This window comes from Erythrolamprus reginae, chromosome 1 (assembly GCF_031021105.1).
Source record: "Erythrolamprus reginae isolate rEryReg1 chromosome 1, rEryReg1.hap1, whole genome shotgun sequence".
In the NCBI taxonomy this organism is placed as follows: domain Eukaryota; kingdom Metazoa; phylum Chordata; class Lepidosauria; order Squamata; family Dipsadidae; genus Erythrolamprus; species Erythrolamprus reginae.
In genome coordinates this window covers 400,869,127-400,896,366 of record NC_091950.1, presented here as the reverse complement: position 1 = coordinate 400,896,366, position 27,240 = coordinate 400,869,127, and the positions used below count along the sequence as shown (strand labels likewise).

The window sequence follows — 27,240 nt, the reverse complement described above, 5'->3', positions numbered from 1 at the left end:
GTATAGGCCTGGGGAAGATATTTCAGTTCCCCCATGCCTGACGGCAGAGGTGGGTTTTAAGGAGTTTGCGGAAGGCAAGCAGGGTGGGGGCAGTTCTAATCTCAGGGGGGAGCTGGTTCCAGAAGGTTGGGGCCGCCACAGAGAAGGCTCTTCCCCTGGGACCCGCCAAACGACATTGTTTAGTTGACGGGACCCGGAGAAGGCCAATTCTGTGGGACCTAATCGGTTGCTGGGATACACCACTGAGGCTTCTGCGTAAGCTACACCAGTGTTTTTCAACCAGTGTGCCACAGCACACTAGTGTGCCATGAGACACGGTCAGGTGTCCTGTGGGGAAATTAAAAATAGGTCCCCAAACTACGGCCTGCATGCCGGATACGGCCCACGGAGGCCATTTATCCAGCCCGCCGCCAGCTGCCTCCATCCAAACATAAACATTCCCCTCACAATCCCTCCAGCTATCAGCGACAGGAAGAATGGAGGCACAGGCAACGCTCACTGACCAATCACCTTCTAGGATTCATCCCAACCACTAGCGATGAACCAATAGCAGGCCGCCTCTCATCCACACCCAGGAAGGTCCCCACTCAGGTTGCCACTCACTTGTTATTGTGTGGCCGCGACAAGTAATTGAAGCTGCTACTCCTCCCCATAGTCCCGATTTCTAATCCTGGTCAGGACTGGAGGTAAATGTTGCCACCACTCGATGAAGTCTCAGCCTCAGCTGGTTATGTCTATCCTGATGGTGTACAGTGATCCCCCGAGTTTCGCGATCTCGATCATTGCGAAACGCTATATCGTGATTTTTCCACCCGATGACGTCACTCCCTTCCTTTCTCATCTTTCTTTCTCTCTCTCTTTCTCTATCTTGCTTCTTCCTCTCTCACACTCTCTTCCTCCCTCTCTCATCTCTTTCTTTCCTTCTCTCTCTTTCTCTATCTCTCCCCCTCTTGCTCTCGAGCGGCGGGCGGCACCCAGGGAAGGTTCCTTCGGCCGCCCACCAGCTGATCTGCTCGGCAGCGCGGCAGCAGCGAGGAGCCGAAGATGGGGTTTCCCCATTGCCTGGGCAACGGGGAAACCCCATCTTCGGCTCCTCGCTGCTGCCGCGCTGCAAGAGAGCGGCAAGCGAGCAGCCGGGTGGCCGGGCGAACGGGCAAGCGGCAAGCGATCTTGGGGTTTCCCCTTTGCCTGGGCGGCGGGGAAACCCCATCTTCGGCTCCTCGCTGCTGCCGCGCTGCGGAGCAGATCAGCTGTTGGGCGGCCGAAGGAACCTTCCCTGGGTCTTCCCCGGGTCTTCCCCGCCGCCCACACGCAAACTCCACCATCTGCGCATGTGCGGCCATGGAAAAAGGGGCGCGCATGCGCAGATGGTGTTTTTACTTCCGCACCACTACATCCCGAAATATCGATTATCGCGAGGGGTCTTGGAACGGAACCCTCGCGATAATCGGGGGATCACCGTATATATATGTATATATATGTATAATATGTACTGTGTTAGAGTGTCATTTTGTGTCATTTTGGTTGGTGGTGTGACCCAGGATTTTGTAAATGTAAAAAATGTGCCGCGGCTGAAAAAAGGTTGAAAATCACTGAGCTACACAACCACACAAAAATAAAAGAGATGGGCAGATCCAAAGGAACCTGATTTATAGACCAGTGCAAAAAACTTTGCAAAGGGAAAAGTGATGCTGAGGCATGAAAAAAAAAGGGGGGAGATGTTCTGATCGGTTGCTGAGAAGCAAGAACAAAGCTGAGTCAGTAAAAGGATGATAGACAAATACAATTAACAAAGACAGACCGTTCTCTGTCGAGATAATATCCTGATTACTTTGCAAAGCTATTTTTAAATACCTTCAGGGATGGCGTGACAGCTGTCTGCCAAAGTCAAAGATACGAATGTATTTGGAATTTGGCCGCAAATATGAAATCTCAGTTCTGTCTCAAAGCAGTTAATGAAAAGCTGTGAATTAGGGACAGATGGACGTATCCAGAGGGCAAATAGGAAAAAGTAGCCGCAGCAGGGGTTTAAGCAACACATACAAGGGTTATCTAGAAAGTAAAGTTATAGTACAAGCCATGCAGCTCTCGCAGGAAATGTTCATGGGGGAAGTTGGTACTACTATCGTGTAGTGGGAATCCAGCGGAAGAGAATGAGCAGTGCCAGTGGTCAATAGATCATCGACTGGCCTGGTGAAGGTTAGAGATGAGCGTCCTCATTCCGTTCCCCTCCAAGTGTGAAGTATGTGCTGTAATACGCTACCTGAATGCTAAGGTCATGAACGCTGCTGCGATGGGTGCCCAGGATTTGTGGGTAATGGGTGCCCAGGATTTGTGGGTAATGGGTGCCCAGGATTTGTGGGTAATGGGTGCCCAGGATTTGTGGGTAATGGGTGCCCAGGATTTGTGGGTAATGGGTGCCCAGGATTTGTGGGTAATGGGTGCCCAGGATTTTTCTCGCCGATTGCTAAGTTTGGAATGTTTTGGCTGAAGGAGAATGGGTATGGCACCATTGCAATGATTGACGTTTGCTCTCTGAAGTATGGTGATAAGCTTAAGTTTCATCTCTTGTCAGTATACAGTTGAGAAAAGCCTCGCCTTCAATCTTGAAACAGTCAAGGAATTCTCGGGCGGCACTGACTCTGTCGATTTTGTATGCTTTAGTAAGCATCTTGGGCACCCATTGCAGCAGTGTTCATGCCCTTAGCATTCAGGTAGTGGATTACAGCACGGACTTCACATTTGTTTGCCCAGGTTCGCCTGGTGCACCAGTTGCGGCCCTATTTGGACCGAGTCACTGCTCACAGTCACTCATGCCCTCATCACCTCGAGGTTCGACTACTGTAATGCTCTCTACATGGGGCTACCTTTGAAAAGTGTTCGGAAACTTCAGATCTTGCAGAATGCAGCTGCGAGAGCAATCATGGGCTTCCCTAAATATGCCCATGTCACACCAACACTCCGCAGTCTGCATTGGTTGCCGATCAGTTTCCCGTCACAATTCAAAGTGTTGGTTATGACCTATAAAGCCCTTCATGGCACCGGACCAGATTATCTCAGGGACCGCCTTCTGCTGCACGAATCCCAGCGACCGGTTAGGTCCCACAGAGTGGGCCTTCTCCGGGTCCCGTCAACTAAACAATGTCGTTTGGCGGGGCCCAGGGGAAGAGCCTTCTCTGTGGCGGCCCCGGCCCTCTGGAACCAACTCCCCCCGGAGATTAGAATTGCCCCCCCCTCCTCACCTTTCGTGAACTCCTTAAAACCCACCTCTGCCATCAGGCATGGGAGAACTGAGATACTCTTTCCTCCTAGGCCTTTACAATTTATGCATGGTATGTTTGCTTGTATGTGTGATTAGTTTTACAATAAGGGTTTTTTAGTTGTTTTAGTATTGGATTTACATGCTGTTTTTTATTGTTGTTGTTAGCTGCCCCGAATCTACTGAGAGGGGCGGCATACAAATCCAATAAATAAATGAATGAATGAATGAATGAATGAATAAATTTGGAGGGAAACAGAATGGGGACGCTCATCTCAAACCTTCTCCACAACGCCAGTCGATGATCTACTGACCACTGGCACTGCTCGCTCTCTTCCGCTGGCTTCCCACTACACAATAATAATACCAACTTCCTTGTGCCTTGTAACCTTACTTTCTGGATAACCCTCGTAGTTAGAGAAGCAGTACGGTGGAGAAGCAGCAGCTTGTGGAAAGAAAAAATACAGGCAAGGTTTTGGCCAGAATCCAGCTGCTGAAATCAAGGGTCCAGTTGCTTCCTTCAAAAGAACCGAGACAGGAATATGGAGAGATCAGTGTTACCTGAGTGCTTTCGTCATGGAAGCCCTCTAGGAAGCTCTCCAAGAGCTCATCTGCATTGTCAATTCTCTCTGCGTATTCACCCACAATCCAGATCATAGCTGCTCGGGCATCTGGCTCATCCAGAGAATCAAGGTTTTCACAAAGCGTGGCGATGATACTTTCATACCTAATTTAACCAAGGCAGAGTTGGATACGGTTATTATTGTCAAACCTTCTTGTGCTCTCTATTTGTTTTTCCCTCCCAAAACAAACCTTGCAAATTCAGAGTTCCTTTTTTGCTCCAGGGTCTTCAGATCCTGGTTTTAACAATTGTTACCTCTGTTTTAATAACCCCCTACCCTCTGTTAATCAAGTAGCTTTCTTTGTCTATGCAAAGGCTCTGCAAAGCATCCCATCCCAATGCTTGCTTTCCAATTCTCAAATAATTATTAGTATTTCAGGCCATCAAATACTAGTGTTAATGAAGGCATGTAGGTGAGTTGTGCAAACACAGATTAGGTTTAAGCAGTGGTACATGTCAGAGGAAACTGGTTATTTTTGTTGGCCACAAGTTCAATACGAGCCAGGTCTGTGATTCTAAAAACCTAAAAAAATGCAAATTAAAAATATTTTTCCCAATCTATTTTGCCCTGGCCAGACAAAACATATAGTCTTGTGTCCAATTTTGGATACTCCAGTTTAAAAAGCATATTGACCAACTGGAACAAATTCAAAAGAGAGCTACCAAAATGGTAAGGGGTCTGGGTATACCAAGCTCTTTGAAGAACATTTAATGTATCTAAATCTATTTTATATACAGAAGAGATGACTGAGGACAAATATGGTGAAGATTCTTAAAAAGCTATTAAATGCAAGCTATTACTGTCCCAGAGGGAAGGACCAGAACCAATGGGTTTAAACCATAAAGTAGGAAATTCAACCTAGACATCCCAAGGAACTTCCTGATTGTACAAGCTGTCAATTTGTAGTACAGGTTGCCATATGAAGTGTTGAGTTCTTTTTCGCAGGATATAAGACTGGTCAGTGGTCATCAGTCTTATATGCTCTAATGCATTTCTGGGGTTCCCAACCTTTTCTATATCTTCACACCCCTAGAATGCTTCTGATATATTTTCACACCCCTTACAAAAGTAAACAATTACTGTATTTTTCAGAGTATAAGACACGCTGGAGTATAAAACACACCTTAGTTTGGGGGGAGGAAAATAGGGAGGGGGGAATCTGCCCACCAGGTATTCATCTAGATAGCATCCTTAATCTGATCAACTTCAGCACATTATTTTATCCCCTGGTTAGGGCTGGAAAAAACCTTATTCAGAGCGAGTAGCAATGAAAACAAGCCTGCAAAGACTTAGGGCTGGAAAAAACATTTGAAAAAAAAAAGCCTGCAAGCCAGTAAGAGTCAGGAAGATTGTTAGTGTCTCGTTAGGGCTGAAAAAAAAGCTTCAAAAAGCTCCATTCAAAATATAAGATTCATCCAAATTTCCCGCCTCTTTTAGGGGGGAAAAATATGGTACGCGCATATATAATGTATTAATTATATAATTATGTATATACATACACAATACAATACATAGTATATTATTATTATTATTATTATTATTATTATTATTATTATTATTAATTAGATTTGTATGCCGCCCGTCTCCGAAGACTTATGCATACACATTATCATTTTGAAACTTCTAAACCCAGGTTTTTACACCCCCTGGAATATAATCTCACAACATCAGGTTGGGAACCTTTGCTGTAATGAAACTGGAGTTGGACTAAACAAATTCTAAATTCCCTTCCCACTTCGTGATTCTGAATATTTAGTCAATGACACCTTGATTTTTTCTCGAATAAAGTTGCCCTGTCCCTACTTATTCAGGTGTTCCTCCACTAGGTCACCTAAAGGCCATACAAATTGGCACCCCTTAGGTCAGCCACAATTAGTATCGATAAGGTTGCTTCTGCATTCTTCGTTTGGTAGCTGTACTTACTTGTTGGGATACTTGCGGAAGATGTCTCGGATGACCACGATGGCTTCCTGCACCACATAGTTGACCTTGGTCTGGATGAGATCCAGAAGGGTGCTCACACAGCGCTCAGCAGATTGCTGTCAAAAAAGGACAGGGCAAAACAGACATCTTCAAGTATAAAGTAGGGTATAAAGGCTAACTTGGAAATGCCTTACAATTCTAGAATTTCACCTACATGTGTCACATCCACTCCCTGTTTAAATTTATTTATTTATTTAGCACAGGGGTGTCAAACTCAAGGCCGGGGGGGGGGCAGATCCAGCCCACAAGGTATTTAAATATGGCCCATAGGGTCACCCTGGAAACAGCGAAGGACCGGCTCGCGGTACCTCTGAAAATGAGTTCCCAAGCTACGTTTTTGGCTGCAATAGCCTCCTGCAACCCAGCTAAAACAGAGCTTGGGAGGGCTCGAAAGCCCATTTTCACTGGCAGAGTGCTTGGGCCACCACAGGACCTCCGACATGCAGCTAATAGCGGATCCCATTCGAGAGGAGAATGATTTGGTGATGCACCAGAGGCCTGTGCAGCTGGCACCTGAGCCGGACAGTGAAGAGGCTGGCGAGGACTCGGTGCCAGAGGCAGAGGTTCAGCCAGGGCCTTCAGAATCTCCAGTACAGTGGTACCTCGACATATGAGTTTACAGTGATCCCCCGGTTATTGCGTTCCCACCATTGCGAACAGGCTAATTTGCGATTTTTCAACCCGGAAGTCAAAACACCATCTGCGCATGCGTGCCCTTTTTTTCTATGGGCACGCATGCGCAGATGGCGCCGGGCAGATCAGCTGCTGGGCGGCTTCCCTGGGTCTTCCCCCTCTTGCTGGTGGGAGGGCGAAGCCCCCCCCAGCACCCGCTCGCCCGCCGTTTGCCCGGCCACCCACCGTTCGCCGCTCGCCCGCCCTTCGCCCGGCCACCCGCCGTTTGCCCGCCGTTCGCCGCTCGCCCGCCCTTCGCCCTTCGCCCGGGAAGTTCGCCAGGAGTCAGCAGAGAAGCCGCGCGCCTGTTTCAAAACGATCGGAGCCGGCCTGGGGGGGCTTTCCAGCAACCCCCGAGCCCCCAACCCGGGCTCGGGGGTTGCTGGAAAGCCCCCCCAGGCCAGCTCCGATCGTTTTAAAACAGGTGCGCCGCTTCTCCGCTGACTCCTAAAGCAGGGAAGTTCGCCAGGAGTCAGCGGAGAAGCCTCGCTGCTGCGGGCGAGTAAAAACACCATCTGCACATGCGCAGATGGTGTTTTTACTTCCGCAGCGCTACTTCGCGAAAACCCGCTCATTGCGGGGGGGTCCTGGAACGGAACCCTCGCAATGATCGGGGGAACACTGTAATTCGTTCCAGACCCGAGCTTGTAAGTCGATCAACTCGCATCTCGAACGAATGCCTTTAGACTTTGTTTTTCGCACTGAGATAACCAGAAGCAAGGATTCTTGCACCACCTAGCGGAAGCTCGGCTCGTATCCCGAATTTGAGCTCAGGTACCGAACAGAAATTTCGCTCGCGTCGTGGCTCGTAACTTGGAATACTCGCATGTGGAGCACCTCGTATCTAGAGGTACTGCTGTATCTTATAGCAGTGATGAGGCAGAAGAGGAGGAGCCTCTTCTTAATGCACGTGCACGCAGAGCTGCCAAAAGTCAGGAATGGCTACTCCAGAGGAGGTCTCCTTGGGAGTAAGACTTGGGGCTCCTTGGCCACTCCCCTAGTCTACTTAAGGAAAGCAGAAGCAGCTGAATCCCTGCAGGAAACCAGGTTGGAAATTTGTGTGTTGGTGTTGCCTTGGGTCTGGAAAATCTCTGCTCTGCTTATAAGAACATAAGAAGAGCCACGCTGAATCAGGCCAAAGCCCATCGAGTCCAGCATTCTGTGTCACACAGTGGCCCACCAATTGTACATGGGGATCTTGAGCAGAAAGAGAAGGCAAAACCCTCCCTTTCCCTTGACCCCCAACAAGTGGTACTCAAGGGAATCTTGCCTGCCTCAACCAACATAGAGGCAGCACATGGACATCCGTTTCAATAACCACCGATACACTTGGCATCCATGAATCTGTCTAATCCTGCCTTGAAGCTATCAAAGCTGACAACTGTCACGACTTCTTCTGGAAAGGAATTCCATAAACCAACGACCCTCTGGGTGAAGAAATATTTCCCTTTATTTGTCCTCACTACCCTCTGGGTGAAGAAATATTTCCCTTTATTTGTCCTCACTTTTTTACCTATGAGCTTTAGGGAATGCCCCCTTGTCCTAGTATTGTGTGATAGAGAAAAGATTTTTTCTCTATCCACCTTTTCTATCTCATGCATGATTTTATACTCTTCAATCAAGTCATCCCTTAAATGCCCTCTTTCAAGGCGTTGCAACTGGTTCCATAAGGGAGGTGCTCCATTTCCTTGATCATAGTTGTTGCCCTTTTTAGCACCTTTTCCAGTTCCATTATATCCTTCTTGAGATGTGGTGACCAGAACTGTACACAGTACTCCAAGTGTGGTCTCACCATCGATTTGTACGGAGGCAAAACAACACTTACTGACTTATTTTCATTTCCCTTCCTAATCATGCCAAGCATGGAATTTGCTTTTTTTTTTTTTACTACTGCTGCACACTGGGTTGACATCTTCATTGAGCTGTCCACCTAAACCCCAAGATCCCTTTCTTGGGTTGTCTCAGAAAGCTTGGTCCCCATCAATTGGTAGGTATAATTTGGGTTCTTTGCCCCAATTGCTTCAGTTTATCTGCTTCAGTTCCGTTTTTTTCTTAGACCTATCAAAGACTAATTGCTATTCTATTATTTATGACTTTCTGAACTTATGGCAACTGTTAATGATAATTAATTAAGACTTGGGCTTTTGCAAGAAAAGACTGCCTTTAAGTTCGTGTGTATGTGACCTTTACTAAGACAATTATTAGTAGCTGATTATTGATTAAAATAAGTTTGAGCAAACTGTGTCTTTGCTACCTTCTTAGTTGGGGCAGGACACAACCTACATCTTTTTGTGATTCAGCCTGAGGCTGCTCAGGGACCAGCTGTGTCTCTGCTGGCTCCATGCCCGGAGGAGGATGACAGCGCAGAGGAGGGGGCTGAACAGTCAGACGGGGGAGAGGAAAATCAGGAATGGGATGAAGGCGAACAGCATGAGAGCCCCGGGGGGGGGGGCTCTCCCCAGCCAGTAGCTTAGAGTCATTAGGTGATGACGCACAAGCTGTCATTGACATGAGACAGCGACATTCAGAGCAACGAAAGGAGCAGTTAAAGAGATATTTTCACCACTGAAGTAGAAACAGCTGGGTTTGGGTGTGGTACTCATCAGCAGGGTTTAAAAGGCAGGCAAGCCCTTTAAGCCATGTGGAGTGTTATCAGCTTGGCGTGGCGTTATCCTGTCTTGTTTCTCGGCGTCTCTGTTTCTGGCTTGTGGCCCAGCAACTTTGGAAGACCCGTGGGAGGTGTAGGTCTGCTATCTACAGCCTTGGCTTGGCAGCAAGAATTCTGTATTGCTGCATGGACTTTTGGCCTTCGTGAATATATCTGAAGATACAGCATTTTCCTGTTTGTAAGGACATTTTCTGTTACCTGTGTTTTTCTTGAATTTTATAAAACTGCCTTTGCCTTTTACCATTGTGTCTGGCTTCTCTTTTTGGGTTGGTATTGGCTTCTGGAGTGACCCAGACAGAACACATCTCAGCCTTCAACAATCGCTATCTGTTGAAGTAACTGAATATAAAATCTTCCTGATTCATCCCCCAATTATTAGCCCTTTTTCTAAGAAAAAGCATTTCCCAGAATTGGCTTTTACGCTGGTTAAGCTCAAGATACATCAAATAACATTTACTGTTAGAAAAAAAAACACCTAAGAAGTTTGTGGGGGTTGGCAGTGGTAGAGGAGGTCAGTTTGTTCCAGAGATAAATGCATTTTAAATTATAACAGTTCCCCACTGACTGAACGGTGTTGTCTAAACCAAGGGCTCCGAAAGCAGAAAGTACAACAAAAGACAGGATTTCCCAAAGGACTGAAAGCTGACGTGTATGTTTTTTAGTGTGAAGGGAAGATCAAAATGCTGAAAATGTTCTCTTTTAGGATGAGTAAGGAAAAGAATTTACTACGCTTGGATACTCTATTCCCCAGCCATATTTTTGGTGCACAAGGAGGTGTGACAAAGCAAAACACAGCAACAACCTCAAAGCATATAAAAAAGGGGGGCAGAGATTTGATCCCACAGTTGCAGCTACCTCATTTCCCATTTTTGACCTCATCTTCCAATATCTGACATCGTGAATCCAGCAGAATTGATTGCGGTGCTTGTGTGTCGCACCAAGTGAGCTACATCCGGGCCACACAGATGATGTCAACTTTGTTTTTAACATTGTTTGTTTTTAACCCTTACAGTTCCTCTCCTGAACTGAAGTTCAACCAGGTGTAGCAATTCACACACAAAAGCAAAACCAAGGAAGAAAATAAAGCTTCTCACTTCAACTTTGATGGCACATCGTCCAATGGCACGGACGGCTTTGCGTACAAAGTCCACATCCACTTCTGTGGCATACTCCTTCAGTTCTGCTAAAACCTGTTGGAAAGACGTTTTAAAAAATAACAACTCAGATCAAATCTGCGGGCGGTACTATTTCTTGTTGTTATTGTCCCGTATTGGCTTGCTGCCCCCGATACAATCCAATAAAATGGAAACAACTTGCTTACAAGTTTCTAGAATAGAATAGAATCCTTTATTGGCCAAGTGTGATTGGACACACAAGGAATTTGTCTTGGTGCATATGCTCTCAGCGTAAATAAAATAAAATATACATTTCTCAATAATCATGTGGTACGACACTTAATGATTGTCATAGGGGTCAAATAAGCAACGAAGAAGCAATATTAATAAAAATCTTAGGATATAAGCAACAAGTTACAGTCATACAGTCAACATGGGAGGAAATGGGTGATAGGAATGATGAGAAAAAACTAGTAGAATAGAAGTGCAGATTTAGTAGAAAGTCTGACAGTTACTGTCAGACTTCCTGTTACAAAGAAATACACTGCTCAAAAAAATAAAAGGAACACTTAAACAACAGAATATAACTCCAAGTAAATCAAACTTCTGTGAAATCAAACTATACACTTAGGAAGCAACACTGACTGACAATCAATTTCACAATGCTGTTGTGCAAATGGAATATTCAATGAGAACATTTCATTCATTCAGATCTAGGATGTGTTATTTGAGTGTTCCCTTTATTTTTTTGAGCAGTATACAAACACATTGCAAATGTATTACAGCAGGAGATCACAGTCATTTTAAGCTGATGGCAGATCTGGAATACTGGGACCATGTACTGGGCATTCTCATCAAAGAATTCCCATGATAGGTATGGCCAACCGTTAGGTCAGGGGTGAAATGTTCCTGGCTCACTCGTGCCTGTGGGTTTTTATTTATTTATTGTTAGAGTTGGAATGGACCATGCGGGTCATCAAGTCCAACCCCCTGCCTAAGCAGGAACCCTATAGCATCCCAGCCAAATGGCAGTGCAATTTCCTCTTTAAAATGTCCAGAGTATTGGAGTTCACAACGTCCGCTGGTAGGTTGTTCCACTGGTTGATCGTTCTGACCGTCAGGAAGTTCTTCCTTATTTCCAGGTTGAATCTCTCCTTGGTCAGCTTCCAGCCCTTGTTCCTCATCTGGCCCTCCGGTGCCCTAGAGAATAAAGTGATCCCCTCCTCTCTGTGACATCCCCTCGTATACCTGTAGACTGCTATCATGTCCGCTCTGGCCCTCCTTTTCTCTAGGCTATCCATGCCCAGTTCCCGCAGTCTCTCTTCGTAAGTCTTGGTTTCTAGACCCCTGATCATCTTGGTTGCTCTTTTCTGCACCTTCTCCAGAGTTTCAATGTCTTTTTTGAAGTGTGGTGACCAGAACTGAACACAGTATTCCAGGTGTGGTCTGACCAGGGCATAGTAGAGTGGTATTAAGACTTCCCTGGTCTTGGAGTGTATTCCCCTGTTGATGCAGCTTAGGATTGTATTGGCTTTTTTGGCTGCTGCTGCACATGGTTGGCTCATATTTAGTTGATTATCCACCAAGACTCTGAGATCTCTTTTGCCGTCGCTACTGCTGAGAGGGGTTTCTCCCAGGCTGTATGTGTGTGCAGAGGGTTGTCGGAGAGCCGATCGTGAAGGGAGCGCAAAGGTCCGCCCACCTGCCCGGGCGGTACCACTTGGGGTTTTTCATTCTCTGCACATGCACAGAATGCTTTGCACATGCACAGAGGGTAAAAAAACCCCAATGGCGGCATCCGGTTGGGTGGACCGAGCCTTGCACTCCCTTCGCGACCAGCTCTCTGACGACCCACAGGCATGAGCGAACCAGGAGCACTTCACCCCTGTTCTAGATCCATTTATCAGAAGGCCAACCAAGCAGTGGGCTGTAGCCACACCTTTATTATTGTCTAAGAATGTTTAGGTTGGGTTCAAGTCATGCAACATACAGACTTGCCAGAGGAAAGAACTAAGAAAGGAGAGGAACTGGACACCATCAAGAAACCTGTTATTTGTCACAATGTCACCCCGAGGCACCAAGCTGGAGGCTCAATTCTAATTCTAATTTGTTAGATTTGTGTGCCGCCCCTCTCCGAAAACTCGGGGCGGCTCACAACAACAATAAAAACAATATTCTAGCAAAAACAAATCTAATATTAAAAAGCACATAAAAACCCTATCATATTTGAACATACATATCCAAACATAAATATAAAAAAGCCTGGGGGAAAGGTGTCTCAACTCCCCCATGCCTGGTGGTATAGATGGGTCTTGAGTAATTTATGAAAGACAAAGAGGGTGGGGGCAGTTCTAATCTCCAGGGGGAGTTGATTCCAAAGGGCCAGGGCCGCCACAGAGAAGGCTCTTCCCCTGGGGCCCACCAAACAACATTGTTTAGTCGACGGGACCGGAGAAGGTCAACTCTGTGGGACCTCATCGGTCGCTGGGATTCTTGCGGTAGCAGGCGGTTCCGGAGGTACTCTGGCCCAATGCCATGTAGGGTTTAAAGATCATAACCAACACTTTGAATTGTGACCGGAAACTGATCGGCAATCAATGATTACAATTAACTGCAAAGCCAATAGCAAAGCATTTATTGGGATACATTTTCTAGACAAATGCGAAATGGGACCCATTGGGTCCAACTGACCTGAGCAATGTTGGCTTGGGATGCTAAGCGAATCATGATATCGAGTTTTTCCAGTTTCACATAGATGGGGTCGTTGTATTTCACAAAAAACACCTTGATCTCCTGCTTTAGGATTTCAGGCCTGGAAAAAGAATGAACACGCAGAATAAAGCGATCGCCAAGCTGCCCTCTTGTTCATCCCTGACAAAAGACAGACTTGCATTTATTTTCCAGTTAAAGAACTGCCATGCCACCTCTACGGGAGATCTGAAAACAACTCTGAGCTTACTTGCACCTCTGAATATCTTGCATTACATTATTCTAGTTAGCACAGACACTGTGCTGGCTGGGAATGATGCGGAGATATAATCTAACCCAGTGTTTCCCAACCTTGGCAACTTGAAGATATCTGGACTTCAATTCCCAGAATTCCCCAGCCAGCAAATCTGGCACGTGAGAAAATCTGTATTAAGTCATCTGCAAATATAATAATAATACTACTCCAAATTTGTCTGATTCCCCCTTTAATGGCATTTCAAACTATTTATCAGAAGTGCACTCTTTGTTAGCCAATACCATTAACCCCGCTACTATGCTTGGGTCTAAATGACCCAAAATGAAATGTGAGAACCTGTAGATTATTTGTCATGCGGATTTAAAACTTGTGATTAATTGACTTTTCCTCATTTGAGGGGTCCTTACTATGAGTGTGGGTTTTTTGGTTTTGTTTACTTTTTGCTACATGCTGATTGTTACATCCAAAACAGTAGAAGTGCATAGTAAATACAAACATAAGAGCAGGTTTAAATAAGTCTTCATTAACATATTCTTGTAGTTGCAGAATACCAAGGATTTGTCCAGATTGGACAAACAAAATTGTTTTTATGTGCAGTGATTCAATCCGAAGCTTTGAAACAACACCCTCCCTTCCTTGTGCCTGACCTTTTCTGCACAATCAAGTTGATGTTCCTCAAAGCAACATATTGGACTTCAGGCTCGCCAGACAGCAAGGTGACCAGTGGAGGGGCCAGCTTCTTCAGCAACATGTTGTAATAGTCGGAATCCTTGGGAAGGAGCTCTAGGAACTTCATCAGCACTTTGACAGCCGAAAGCACAACAGCGGAGTTGGCATGAGAGAGGCGAGGTGTCACCCGCTCACATATGCTGCCAAAGAAGAGAAATAAAAATAAGAGAACAGCTAAGGCTGTTTTTCCCTCCTGGAAAATCCTGGCTATGCTGGAGGGACACATTTTGATAACTTCAAATCAGCGAGCAACAGAGTGGGTTTTTTTTTGCTGTGCATAATCAGATATTCCATTAAGTAGATCCTTGAGAGTCTTGACTACAATATTTTCGGTTGATAGTCATAGAAACATAGAAACATAGAAGACTGACGGCAGAAAAAGACCTCATGGTCCATCTAGTCTTCGGAGAGGGGCGGCATACAAATCTAATAAATTATTATTATTATTATTATTATTATTATTATTATTATTATTATTATTATTAGTCTGCCCTTATACTATTTCCTGTATTTTATCTTACAATGGATATATGTTTATCCCAGGCATGTTTAAATTCAGTTACTGTGGATTTACCAGCCACGTCTGCTGGAAGTTTGTTCCAAGCATCTACTACTCTTTCAGTGAAATAATATTTTCTCACGTTGCTTTTGATCTTTCCCCCAGCTAACTTCAGATTGTGTCCCCTTGTTCTACTTGTGCATGTGCATGCATGCTCACGCACCAGAGTACTGGAAACCTGAAGACCAGACCTGGTATGTGCATGCCGGCCATTTAATTTAATTTATTAATTTAACTTAGTAGACTTGTATGCTGCCTCTCTCTGGAGACTTGGAGTGGACTCTGGAGACACCTGCGTCAGAGCGCCAGAAATCTGAAGACCAGATAAATGGCACACATGTGCAGCTGGTCTTCAGGTTTCTGGCACTCCGGCACATGCAAAGACTAGCTGGCTGGCATACACACATCAAAAATGAGATGGCCGATACACATGTGCAAGTGGCCAGTCTTTGGGTTTACGGCACTCTGTTGCACACAAAGACCAGCTGGCCAACATGTATGTGCACACCAGAAACCAGAAGATCGGTATGCGCACAGAGAGGGCTGTGTGTGCCATCTCTGGCCCGCATGCCATAGCTTTGTCATCACTGTCACAGGTGCTAATAGAGAAGCAGATCAGTAGCGCATATTGGGAGTTACCTAATTTGCTGCTGATAGTTCCCAACATCTGGAAATAAAAGTGGTTTCGATGTAATCTGAAATACTTGGATTAATCAATTTCAGATTGATTTCCCATGTTTGCTTATTCTCAATAGCTCAAAAAGAGACATTTTACCATTCTCCCAATGTGCACCGTGAATCAGCATTAAAGGGGGAAGGAAGTTTCATTAAAGGCAACAAACAAAAGTGTCACAATAGCTGTCATTTATCCGGTCCTTGGAGAACATAGAAACATAGAAAACTGACGGCAGAAAAAGACCTTGTGATCCATCTAGTCTGCCCTTATACTATTTTTTGTATTTTATCTTAGGATGCATATATATTTATCCCAGGCATGTTTAAATTCAGTTACTGTGGATTTACCAACCACGTCTGCTGAAAGTTTGTTCCAAGGATCTACTACTCTTTCAGTAAAATATTTTCTCATGTTGCTTTTGATCTTTCCCCCAACTAACTTCAGATTGTGTCCCCTTGTTCTTGTGTTCACTTTCCTATTAAAAAGACTTCCCTCCTGTACCTTATTTAACCCTTTGACATATTTAAATGTTTCAATCATGTCCTCCCTTGGTTCTGAGAACAAGCTCAGAACCAAAATTAAGTCTCCTTCAAGTCAAGCCTGACTCCTCATGACATGGAGATACCTGAACAACGTTCTTGCTGACAGTACAAAAGTAACCGTCTGCTATTTCCAAGATGTTTCTCAACTTCATAATATCTGTTGCTATGCTCGTGGGATTCCCTGGTAGTCTCAGATCGAGGTACTAATTTGGGCCTGATACTGCTTAGTTTTGGATGCTAGATAAGAGGGCCCAGGTATTGCCACCTATTGGGAATAATACAGTTGCCAGTTCTCAGTTCACGGGATGGCATAAGTGTTTGTGGTATTGGATGAATCTTGGATGGATGGCTTTCTTTTAATTTTATTATTTATTGATTTGTTTGTTTTGTCAAGTACAAATTGGTGGTATACAAAGATATAATAATATTTATACACATGATACTAGTAAAAGAGAAACATTAGGACAGGGGATGGAAGGCACTCTGGCGCACTTATGCACACCCCTTACTGATCTCTTAGGAATTGGGAGAGGTCAACAGTGGATAGTCTAAGGGTAAAGTTTTGGGGGCTAGATGATGATAGTACAGAGTCTGGTAGTGAGTTCCATGCATCAATTACTTGGTTACTAAAGTCATACTTCCTGTAGTCGAGATTAGAGCGGTTTACTTTAAGTTTGTATCTGTTGTGTGCTCGTGTGTTGTGATTGAATCTGAAGTAGTCGTTGACAGGAAGGACGTTGTAGCAGATGATTTTATGGGCTATGCTTAGGTCGTATTTAAGGTGACATAATTCTAAGGTTTCTAAACCTAGGATTGTAAGTCTAGTTTTATAGGGTATAATGTTGCAAGTGGAGGAGTGGAGGGCTCTTCTAGTAAAATATCTCTGGACATTTTCTAAAGTTTTATGTCTGAAATGCAGTGTGGGTTTCAGACACATGAGCTGTATTCAAGGATTGGTCTGGTGAAAGTGTGAGATTACCGGAGCAGAAGCTACATAGGATTAGGTTAACAATTCTTGAAGCCTTTTTGGTGATCTTGTTGCAGTGGGCTTTGGCACTTAGGCTATTTGATATGGGTATTCCCAGGTCTTTTACAGAGTGAGGGTTGTCTGTAAGGTTTGGGGTTTTCAGATTTTGTATTTATTTTATCCTGTACGCTGCCCTGAGTCCACTGGAGAAGGGCGGCTTATAAATTTGAGTAAATAAATAAATAAATAAATAATAAAAAAGGACTATCATCTGACTTCTGCTTCACATCACAGTCTTCCTACACCCCTTCAAAATCTGCTCTACAAGATCTGAGAAGTCTGCAGAGCAGATTTTAAGAGTGGGAAGTGGAAAGGGGAAATCACACCCCTCCTGCTCCAGTTACAGGAACTACCTTTGGATAATACCCAAGGAAAGTTTTGGAAAGTCTGCATGCCAACTCTGTTAGTGGTTTAATATCAACAGCGGGTTTTCTCAATATCTGGTTTTAATGAGAATGTAATCCTAGCTTCTTGGACAACTTGAGACCAGTTACTTTGCCCCAACACAACCTATTTCACAGAGTTGATGTTCTGGTGGAAAAAAATAGGGAGCGTTCCACAATGATATAATCATGTATACCAGAGGTCCCCAAACTTAGCAACTTTAAGACTTGTGGACTTCAACTCAGAATTCTCCAGCCAGCTATACTGACTGGAGCCAGCTATGCTGACTGGAGAATTCTGGGAGTTGAAGTCCACAAGTCTTAAAGTTGTCAGGTTTGGAGACCTCTAATGTATACAGTACATAAAAATAATGCAAATCTGCTTCTTGAACATGCCACTTTTCTCAAATTGTATATACCTCAAAGAGTTATTGAAGAATAGCCAAAGTTAACAACTGTCTACCTAGGATTCAATTTTACTCTAAGCAATTTTTATACTGACAGAGATAAAGAAGGTCTGAGATGATGAAAAACAGCAATTATCCTGATCTGATAATTCACTGTCAAAAAGAGCTAATAATAAGCCACTCTCTAACTTGCAATATATCTTTTCCATGTATCTTTATCTTTTTCTTTTATGTACACTGAGAGCATATGCACCAAAGACAAATTCCTTGTGTGTGCACTTGGCCAATAAAGAATTCTATTTCCTATCCTATTTCCAAGGTTGAATAAAATGACTGACAATATGGCAGCTTCTCAACTGCAGGCAAGTCTAGGGAATATCCTCCTGACCCATTTCAAAATGGCTACGTGATTGAGACTGTTTTGGGTTCTGCTTATCTCAGATTACTCAGATTAACAGAATTGGAAGGGACCTTATAGGTTAGCTCAGTGTTTCCCAACCTTGGCAACTTGAAGATATTTGGACTTCAACTCCCAGAATTCCCCAGCCAGTTTTTGCTGGCTGGGGAATTCTGGGAGTTGAAGTCCAAATATCTTCAAGTTGCCACGGTTGGGAAGCACTGGGTTAGCTAATCCAACTCTCCCACCCACACACACTCACACTCTCTCAAGCAGGAGACCCTACCCCATTTCTGACAAATGGCAGTCCAATCTCTTCTTGAAAGTCTCAAGTGATGAAGCTCCTACAATTTCCAAAGGAAAGCTTTTTCCATTGGTTGATTGTTCCTACTGTCAGAAAGTCCCTTCTTATTTCTAGCTTGACTCTCTTCTTGGTCATTTTCCATCCATTATTTCTTGTCTGGCCTTCAGGTGCTTTGGAAAATAGCCTGACCCCCCCCCCCCGCCTCCTCTCTGTGGCAGCCCCTCAAACACTGGAACACTGCTATCATGTCTCCTCTGGTCCTTCTCTTCTCTAGACTAGCTGTTAGTACAGGGTACATGTTTGTTAGGGTTTGCCACTGTAAACTTGTACTATCACTTTAAATGTTACAGTTGCCACTGTAAAAACTGTACTGTCACTTTAACAGTTAAATATTCTAGGCTGGTTCGTCATTAGAGGGCGCCAGTACTCCTTCCCTCAAATGATGCTGTGACGCACATTTCTGCTCAGTCATTCTTACTTTACTTTGCCTGGAGGGGGGAGTGTATTTTGCTTTGTGCGTATTTTATTGTATTTGCTTAGTGCTTATTATGAATTGTTTCTATCTTTTGTCTATATGTAAACAGTACTTATTAAGCATAACTAAGTCTGTGTCTTTGTTTCTTTGGCTTTATCACACACCCACGCTCTGTTAAAATTCTCTGCTCGGTGTATGTCGAAGGTCTCATAGCCTAGCTATACCGAGACATCCTAACACTAGCCATGCCCAGTTTCCTGTAACCTGTAATCTAAGGATCAAGAGAAATAGGATGACTCATTCTTGATTTCTCATTGAGATACCATGAAACTTAATATCCCTCTGGATCATCGAATAGATTTGGGAATAGGACAAGTGGCTTTGCAATGGTTCTCCAGGAGAATCCACACATCACAACCACAATGGACCATGGCATTTTGGTTGCAAGCTGCTGCAGTCATAGGTTGAGATGTCACATGGCTAAACTTAATTTTATCACAATTTTTACAACAATCGTAAAGTAAATCAATGTGGTTCTAAAGTGAATCATGAGCCTGGTAAGCGAATTCAGCATATCCAATGGTTGTCTTTCTTTTTGGCTGAAATGGCACAAATCACAATCCCGTGGCTGTGGCATGCTACAATCGGTCATAAACTGGTTTTAACTGCCAAACTAATCTTTCGTGATGCTTGCTCATTTTGTTTGCTTTTTTTACTTGCTGTTTAATTACTTTGAATGTCTCCATTTCGTATTTGTTCTTTATAATTGGTGACCAAGAGACTTTGACAGTTGATGGTGTAACCAAGTAAACCAGAACCCAGCCAGGAACTGGGGATTAGATAACCTACCGGGAGGGGCTTCCATAAGGTCAGAAGGCATTATATACCCCACTACAGTGAAGAAGTCACAGAACTGGAAACTATAATATAGGAAGAACAATTGCAAGAACTGGGCATGGCCAGTCTACCGAAGAGAAGAACTAGGGGAGACATGATAGCAGTGTTCCAATACTTGAAGGGATGCCACAGAGAGGAGGAGGTGAGGCTGTTTTCCAAGGTACCAGAAGGCCAGACAAGGAATAGTGGATGGAAGCTGACCAAGAAGAGATCCAACTTGGAAATAAGGAGAAACTTTCTGAAGGTGAGAGCAATCAACCAGTGGAACAGCTTGCCTGCAGAAGTTGTGAAGGCTCCAGCACTTGAGACATTCAAGGGGAGATTGGACAGCCATTTGTCTGAAATGATGTATGTTGTGTTTGGGCTCCCACAGATGGGAGAGATGCGGCACAAAGTGAGTGCGAAAGCCTGGCTGACAGCCAGGAAGACGTGGCAGACAGCCAGGAGGATGAGGCCACTGTTTCAGAGGAGTTGGCAGACAGCACACAGGACGCAGCAGACAGCCCATGGGATTTGGCATGCAGTCACTCAGACAGTCTTTCGTCCTTGGATTCCGCTGCAGACCAATTCATAGACATGCGTAGCTGAAGAGCTATGCAAAGGAGGGCTCAATTGAAGGATTATTACAGGTGATCAGAGTAGCACCTGGGCTGGGTGTGGATCTTATACTGAGGGATGGGTGTGGTTCCCTTAATGAGGGCTAAAGGTATAAAAGGGAACAGAGGCACAAGGCAAACTGTGGCTGTTTATCTGTGTTGCTTTGTGGTTCCTGCTCTGAAGTTTCTGTTCCATGCCTTTGGATTTCAACCCAGCCTTTTCAGGCACGTGGGAGGTGAAACCTCTGGGACTTGCTGTTTGCTCTACAGATTCAAAGGACTCCTGAAACGTTTCTGCTCCATGCAGGTTGTCCTTGTTTGCTTTTTCCTGTGTTTTGTATTTGGCTAACTTAAGCCTTGCACTATCATTATTTCCTGACACTAAGGACTGTTTTGGTTAACCCTTTTTTGTTTGTTTAATATAAGTTTGCTAATTAGAAGAGCACGTGTGTGTTTGATTTCTTTTCCTTGGACTGTTACGAATTGCCTAGCCCAGTCAGGCAGAACAATGTGGGGCAGTGATGGCGAACCTATGGCACGGGTGCCACAGGTGGCACGTGGAGCCACATCTGCTGGCACGCAAGCCGGCCAGCTGATTTTTGGCTCACACAAAGACTCTGGGAGGGCGTTTTTGGATGCCAGAGAGTCTCCTGGGGAGTGGGGGAGGGCGTTTTTACCCACCCCCGGCTCCAGGGAAGCCTTTGGAGCCTGGGTAGGGTGACACATGAGCCTACTGGACTTACCAGAAGCTGGGAAAAGGACATTTCCAGCCTCTGGGGGGGGGGGAAAGCTTTTTTTGCCCTTCCAGGCATTAAATTATGTGTGGACACTCACCTATGCGTGATAGCGTGTGTGCATGCTCTTTTGATGCCCAAGGAAAAAAAGGTTCGCCTTCTGCTTTAACGGGAGGTTGGACTAGATGACTTACAAGGTTCCCCCTGTATCTAACTTTATCAAGCTCTTAAAAAGGAGAATTCCCATTCAAAGACGGGCTACAAGAATGGTGGAAGGTCTTAAGCATAAAACATATCAGGAAAGACTTAATGAACTCAATCTGTATACTCTGGAGGACAGAAGGAAAAGGGGGGACATGATCGAAACATTTAAATATGTTAAAGGGTTAAATAAGGTCCAGGAGGGAAGTGTTTTTAATAGGAAAGTGAACACAAGAACAAGGGGGCACAATCTGAGGTCAGTTGGGGGAAAGATCAGAAGCAACGTGAGAAAATATTATTTTACTGAAAGAGTAGTAGATCCTTGGAACAAACTTCCAGCAGACGTGGTTGGTAAATCCACAGTAACTGAATTTAAACATGCCTGGGATAAACATATATCCATCCTAAGATAAAATACAGAAAATAGTATAAGGGCAGACTAGATGGACTATGAGGTCTTTTTCTGCCGTCAGACTTCTATGTTTCTATGTAGGGGAGTCACAGGTCAGCCTACCTTTGGGCTTCACGGTCATCCTTTGGGTTGTAGTTGGAAAGGCAGTCCAGGATGAATATCTGCCCCCACTCTGTGCATTCATTTAAAGCAGTGAGCAGCTTGTTGATGTTCTGAGGGTTCAGGTCTAGCAGATTGCTGTTAGGGTGAGATTCGCTGATTTCAGACAAGGCAGCAACAGCGTTGGCCACAACCTGAAAGAAAGAGAGAGCAAAAAGCTGGATACTCAGTGGCAGAGCAGAAACTTCAAAATGCTGTTTATAACCTTCCACGAACTTCTGGAGTCAGTCTGCAGGGCCAAGTTGGCTTTTTTTTTTTTTTAATGATTAAATTGGGCTATAGCCCACTTCCTTTTTAAAAAATCAGATGTAACCAATTTAAATACAAATTCTGATCAATGGATCAATTGAGCTACATTTTTATATAGTTTTATATTTTTATTCTTATATTACTTTTCCATATGGACTGAGGAAGTCTTACAAAATCCCTGTTTTTTATTCAACCAATAAAAAATACGGTAAATATACTTATACAGTGATCCCTCGATTAGCGCGGGGGTTACGTTCCAAGACCTCCCGCGCTAATCGATTTTCCGTGTTATAGTGGTGCGGAAGTAAAAACACCATCTGCGCATGCGCGCCCTTTTTTCCCCATGGCCGCACATGCGCAGATGGTGGAGTTTGCGTGTGGGCAGCGGGGAAGACCCAGGGAAGGTTCCTTTGGCCGCCCAACAGCTGATCTGCTCCGCAGCGCGGAAGCAGCGAGGAGCCGAAGATGGAGTTTCCCCGTTGCCCAGGCAAAGGGGAAACCCCATCTTCGGCTCCTCGCTGCTGCCACGCTGCGGAGCAGATCAGCTGTTGGGCAGCCAAAGGAACCTTCCCTGGGTCTTCCTGCTGCCCAGGCAAAGGGGAAACCCCAAGAGAGCCAAAAGAGCACCGGGCCGGTTGGTTCCCAACCAAAAGAGTTTACCCCGATTGTCCTCGGTGGGGGAAAACAGCGTGTCGCCAGGCTCCCCATCTTCAAGAGAGGCAGGATCCACGCAGGGGAGAAAAGGCGCATGCTCCCAGCCGCTGCGCCCCGCTTGGAGAGCAGCGGCGAGCAGAGCACAGAAGACGACGAGGCTTTCGAGGGCTCCAAGGCGGGCGGCGGCGCGTCCTTCGAGCACGCCGGCGGCGACCCCAAGCTGAAGGCGGCCACCACACACACACACGCCGCCGCCGCCATCCACCCCGCCGGGTTCCCCGCTTGCTACCTCTTTGCCTTCTCCCGCCTCCGAGGCCGACCAGCCCAAGCCGCAACAGACACACACACACATACATACACGCACTCCCTCTCTCGCGCTCACACAGACGCACTCAGACAGAAAAGAAAAAAAAATCCCCAAAAGAGAGGGACAAGAGGCAGGCACAAAGCGGGGGCACAAGGGGAGCTGCCCGGCAGAGGTTGCTTTTTTTCTTCTCGTGGGCATGTGGAGGGGGGGAGAGAGAAGGAAAGAGAGAGAAGGAAAGAAAGAGATGAGAGAGGGAGGAAGAGAGTGTGAGAGAGGAAGAAAGAGAGAGAGAAATGATAGAAAAAAGGGGAGAAAAAAAGAGAAATGAGAAAATGATTGAAGCAGAGAATGACAGGAAAGAAAGAGAAAGAGACAGAGAAGTGACTCTTGGTGATGACGTATGACGTCATCGGGTGGGAAAAACCGTGGTATAGCAAAAAAACCATGGAGTATTTTTTAATTAATATTTTTTGAAAAACCGTGTTGTAGCGTTTCGCACTAATCGAGACCGTGCTAATCGAGGGATCACTGTATACTACTTCTCACATACTCAATCTGAGTATTGTATTGGCAGTTATGTGTTAGCAAATACTTCAGAAGAAAAGGATTTAGGGGTAGTGATTTCTGACAGTTTCAAAATGGGTGAACAGTGCAGTCAGGCGGTAGGGAAAGCAAGTAGGATGCTTGGCTGCATAGCTAGAGGTATAACAAGCAGAAAGAGGGAGATTGTGATCCCGCTGTATAGCGCGCTGGTGAGACCCCATTTGGAATACTGTGTTCAGTTCTGGAGACCTCACCTACAAAAAGATATTGACAAAATTGAACGGGGCCAAAGACGGGCTACAAGAATGGTGGAAGGTCTTAAGCATAAAATGTATCAGGAAAGACTTAATGAACTCAATCTGTATAGTCTGGAGGACAGAAGGAAAAGGGGGGACATGATCGAACCATTTAAATATGTTAAAGGGTTAAATAAGGTTCAGGAGGGAAGTGTTTTTAATAGGAAAGTGAACACAAGAACAAGGGGACACAATCTGAAGTTAGTTGGGGGAAAGATCAAAAGCAACGTGAGAAAATATTATTTTACTGAAAGAGTAGTAGATCCTTGGAACAAACTTCCAGCAGACGTGGTAGATAAATCCACAGTAACTGAATTTAAACATGCCTGGGATAAACATATATCTATCCTAAGATAAAATACAGAAAATAGTATAAGGGCAGACTAGATGGACCATGAGGTCTTTTTCTGCCGTCAGACTTCTATGTTTCTATGTTTCTATGTTTACAAAATCCTTTCAATCAATAGAAATAAATACATAAAACAATCTGATATATATATACATACATATACATATATACATATATACATATATACATATATACATATATACACATATACACATACACACATACACACATACACACATACATACATACATACATACATACATACATTAGATTAGATTTATTGGATTTATATGCCGCCCCTCTCTGTAGACACTCGGGGCGGCTCACCACAATGGTAAACAATACATAGTAACAAATCTAATATTTAGCAATCTAAATTACAGTTTTAGGTTAAATCCAATAAATAATAATAATAATAATAAAAAATCCAAAAGAAACCCCAATATATAAAAAACAAGCACACAGTCGAATCATACACAGAAACTACATGGGCAAGGGGGAGATGTTTCAATTCCCCCATGCCTGACGGCAGAGGTGGGTTTATATATATATGACCAAACATAGACACAGTGACTTCTGTTATCTCAGAAGAACCATTGTACCTGTGCATGTAATAGAAAACCCAAAGAGAAACAGGTGACGGCTCATGTGTCCTGAGAGTTGGCTCTGCATGCCACTTTTGGCACTCGTGCCATAGGTTCACCATTACGGGACCGCCTTCTGTCGCACGAATCCCAGTTAGGTCCCACAGAGTTGGCCTTCTCCGGGTCCTGTCGACGAAACAATGTTGTCTGGCGGGACCAAAGGGAAGAGCCTTCTCTGTGGCGGCCCCGACCCTCTGGAATCAACTTCCCCCAGAGATTAGGACTGCCCCCACCCTCCTTGCCTTTCGCAAACTCTTCAAAATCCATTTCTATCATCAGGCATGGGGAAATTGATTCCCCTGGGCCGTTTCAGCTTTATGTATGGTCTGTATGAGATGTATGATTGTTTTCTATATTAAGGGTTTTTAAATTGTTTGAACCTTTGGATTTGTATTGTTTCTTGTTGTGAGCCGCTCCGAGTCCTCGGAGAGGGGCGGCATACAAATCTAACAAATAATAATAATAATAATAATAATTATTATTATTATTATTATTATTATTATTATTATTATTATTATTATTATTATTACGGGGCTAAACACAGAGCAGAAAAACTGCCCTGGAAAGTTGCCACCTATCTAATCACAGCAGACTTTTATCTACCATGCTCCGATTGTAGTGACCAACAATGAGAATTCTCTTACACTGGATCCAAATTCACAGCAACACAATTTTAACAGAGGAAAATGAAACAAGGGATATTTTCCCAGAAAAATGGCATCTATGAAACAGGAGATAGGATCAAGCATTTAAATACAGGGCGCAATGGTTTATTATCAGGACTCAAAATCAGGGCATGCTTAATGTAATCAATTCCTGTCCCTATCCAAACAGTCTTATATAAAAAGAATTTTTAAAATTCAGGTTTGTTTTTTTTAAAAAGCCTGTTTTTCTTTTACGGAAGAAAAAAAGGAGAAAAATGGATTTCAACGTTTTATATCCAACAGCCTATGAAGAATGCCGGTTCCTGGATAAAAACTTTTGAGAATGGAAAATCACAGCTGGCCTTCACAGCGGCTGGGAAGATGAAAGAAGCAGAAGCACAGGAGGTCTTTCCAAAGCTGCCCCCATCCCACATTCAGAATAAAAGCATACTGGGATGAGTGGGACATTAGGGGTGTGCTGCTTGAGTGAAAAGGAATAGGCCATTATGGGCAAATCTGCCTGATGGGAAAGACTCAGGAGAGGTTCAACTCTTTGGGTCTTGCCTAAACCCTCCCTCGATGCTATTTGGAGGTGTAAAAAGATGGCAATCTAAATTTTTGGGCATGCAGTGAAGGGATACAGTATATTCCTCCTTTCTAGAGTTCTGACACTGTGTGGGCAAATATCAACTGCAAGCCAGCAAATAACTTATGTAAACAGGGGCTTAAAAAGCAGGAATGATTATATCCCATTAAAATCTCCCTTAACCTCAAACAAACATCCCAGATCCTTGTCACCAGCTAAGACTGTCTGGGCACAGTATTATGCTGCATGGACAATACTTTTCCCTGCAGTTTTCTCAACAATATTTTGGTCTAGTGGTTAAAACACCACCTATTGGCTAGAAACCAGAAGACTGAATTCTTCTGCTTTGGGCTTGAAAGCTGGGTGGTGGCTTTCGGCCAGTCTTCCTCAGCTCAATTTACCCCACAGGGTGATGGTGGTTGTGGGGAAAATAGGAGGAGAAAGATGTTTTCCACCTTATTTATAAAATTAGCAAAGGTGGGTTAAAAAAATTAGTATGCCATTGTCTCTTCCTAGGGCTGAGAGTCACAGGCCCAAAGCCAGACAAATGGTTTTGTACTCAAAGCAGAACTGGAATTAATGGTCTCTCGAATTCCAGTCTAATACCCTAACTAATACAGCAAGTGGTTAAGGCTTTTAGATAAACAGAGTCAAATGTATTTTGTTATCTTGGATTTAGGATTTGTCACTAGGTATAACTTAGACCAGGAGAGTGTAACCTTAAACACTCAAAGAGTCATTTGGACCCGTTTCCCGCAGAAAATAAAACACCGGGAGCCACAAAACCCGGGTGGGTGTGGCCAATTCAATGTCACTCATTTCCACCAGACACCCGACCCCCCCCCCCGCCACACCTATACAGCTGGCCATTAGGGCATAGACTGGTTGTTAAAACACTGGGAAGCACAAAACCCTTTTGACATCTCTCTCTCTCTCTCTCTCCCCCCCCCTCCTTCCCCTCTGTATCTCTCTATGTCTCTCTCTCTTTCTGTATCTGTGTCTGCCCTGGCTGCTTCTCCATCCCCCACTGTGCCAGTGATGGGATCATCCGACAGGTAGCCACAGCAGAAAGGCCCAAAGAGCTGCATGCGGCTCCAGAGCCGCAGGTTGCTGACAACTGACTTAGACACTGACTGAAGAAGAACTAACTCAGTTTTCTACTTGAAAGCTTTAAAGCAGCCTTTC

At 44.5% G+C, this 27,240-nt stretch overlaps 1 protein-coding gene across 6 annotated transcripts in view; it reads right to left on the bottom strand.

The window, feature by feature from the left end:
- AP2B1 (adaptor related protein complex 2 subunit beta 1) overlaps positions 1-27,240 on the bottom strand; it is a 138,575-nt gene that overhangs the window by 73,406 nt on the left and 37,929 nt on the right. For all 6 annotated transcript variants that reach the window (XM_070735155.1, XM_070735153.1, XM_070735152.1 and 3 more), the window contains exons 6-11: positions 21,727-21,917; positions 13,933-14,154; positions 13,012-13,132; positions 10,300-10,395; positions 5,806-5,921; positions 3,821-3,986 (exon numbers count right to left, since the gene is read on the bottom strand). In XM_070735155.1, the coding sequence (XP_070591256.1) occupies positions 3,821-3,986; positions 5,806-5,921; positions 10,300-10,395; positions 13,012-13,132; positions 13,933-14,154; positions 21,727-21,917 (912 nt within the window). The remainder of the gene's footprint in view (positions 1-3,820; positions 3,987-5,805; positions 5,922-10,299; positions 10,396-13,011; positions 13,133-13,932; positions 14,155-21,726; positions 21,918-27,240) is intronic.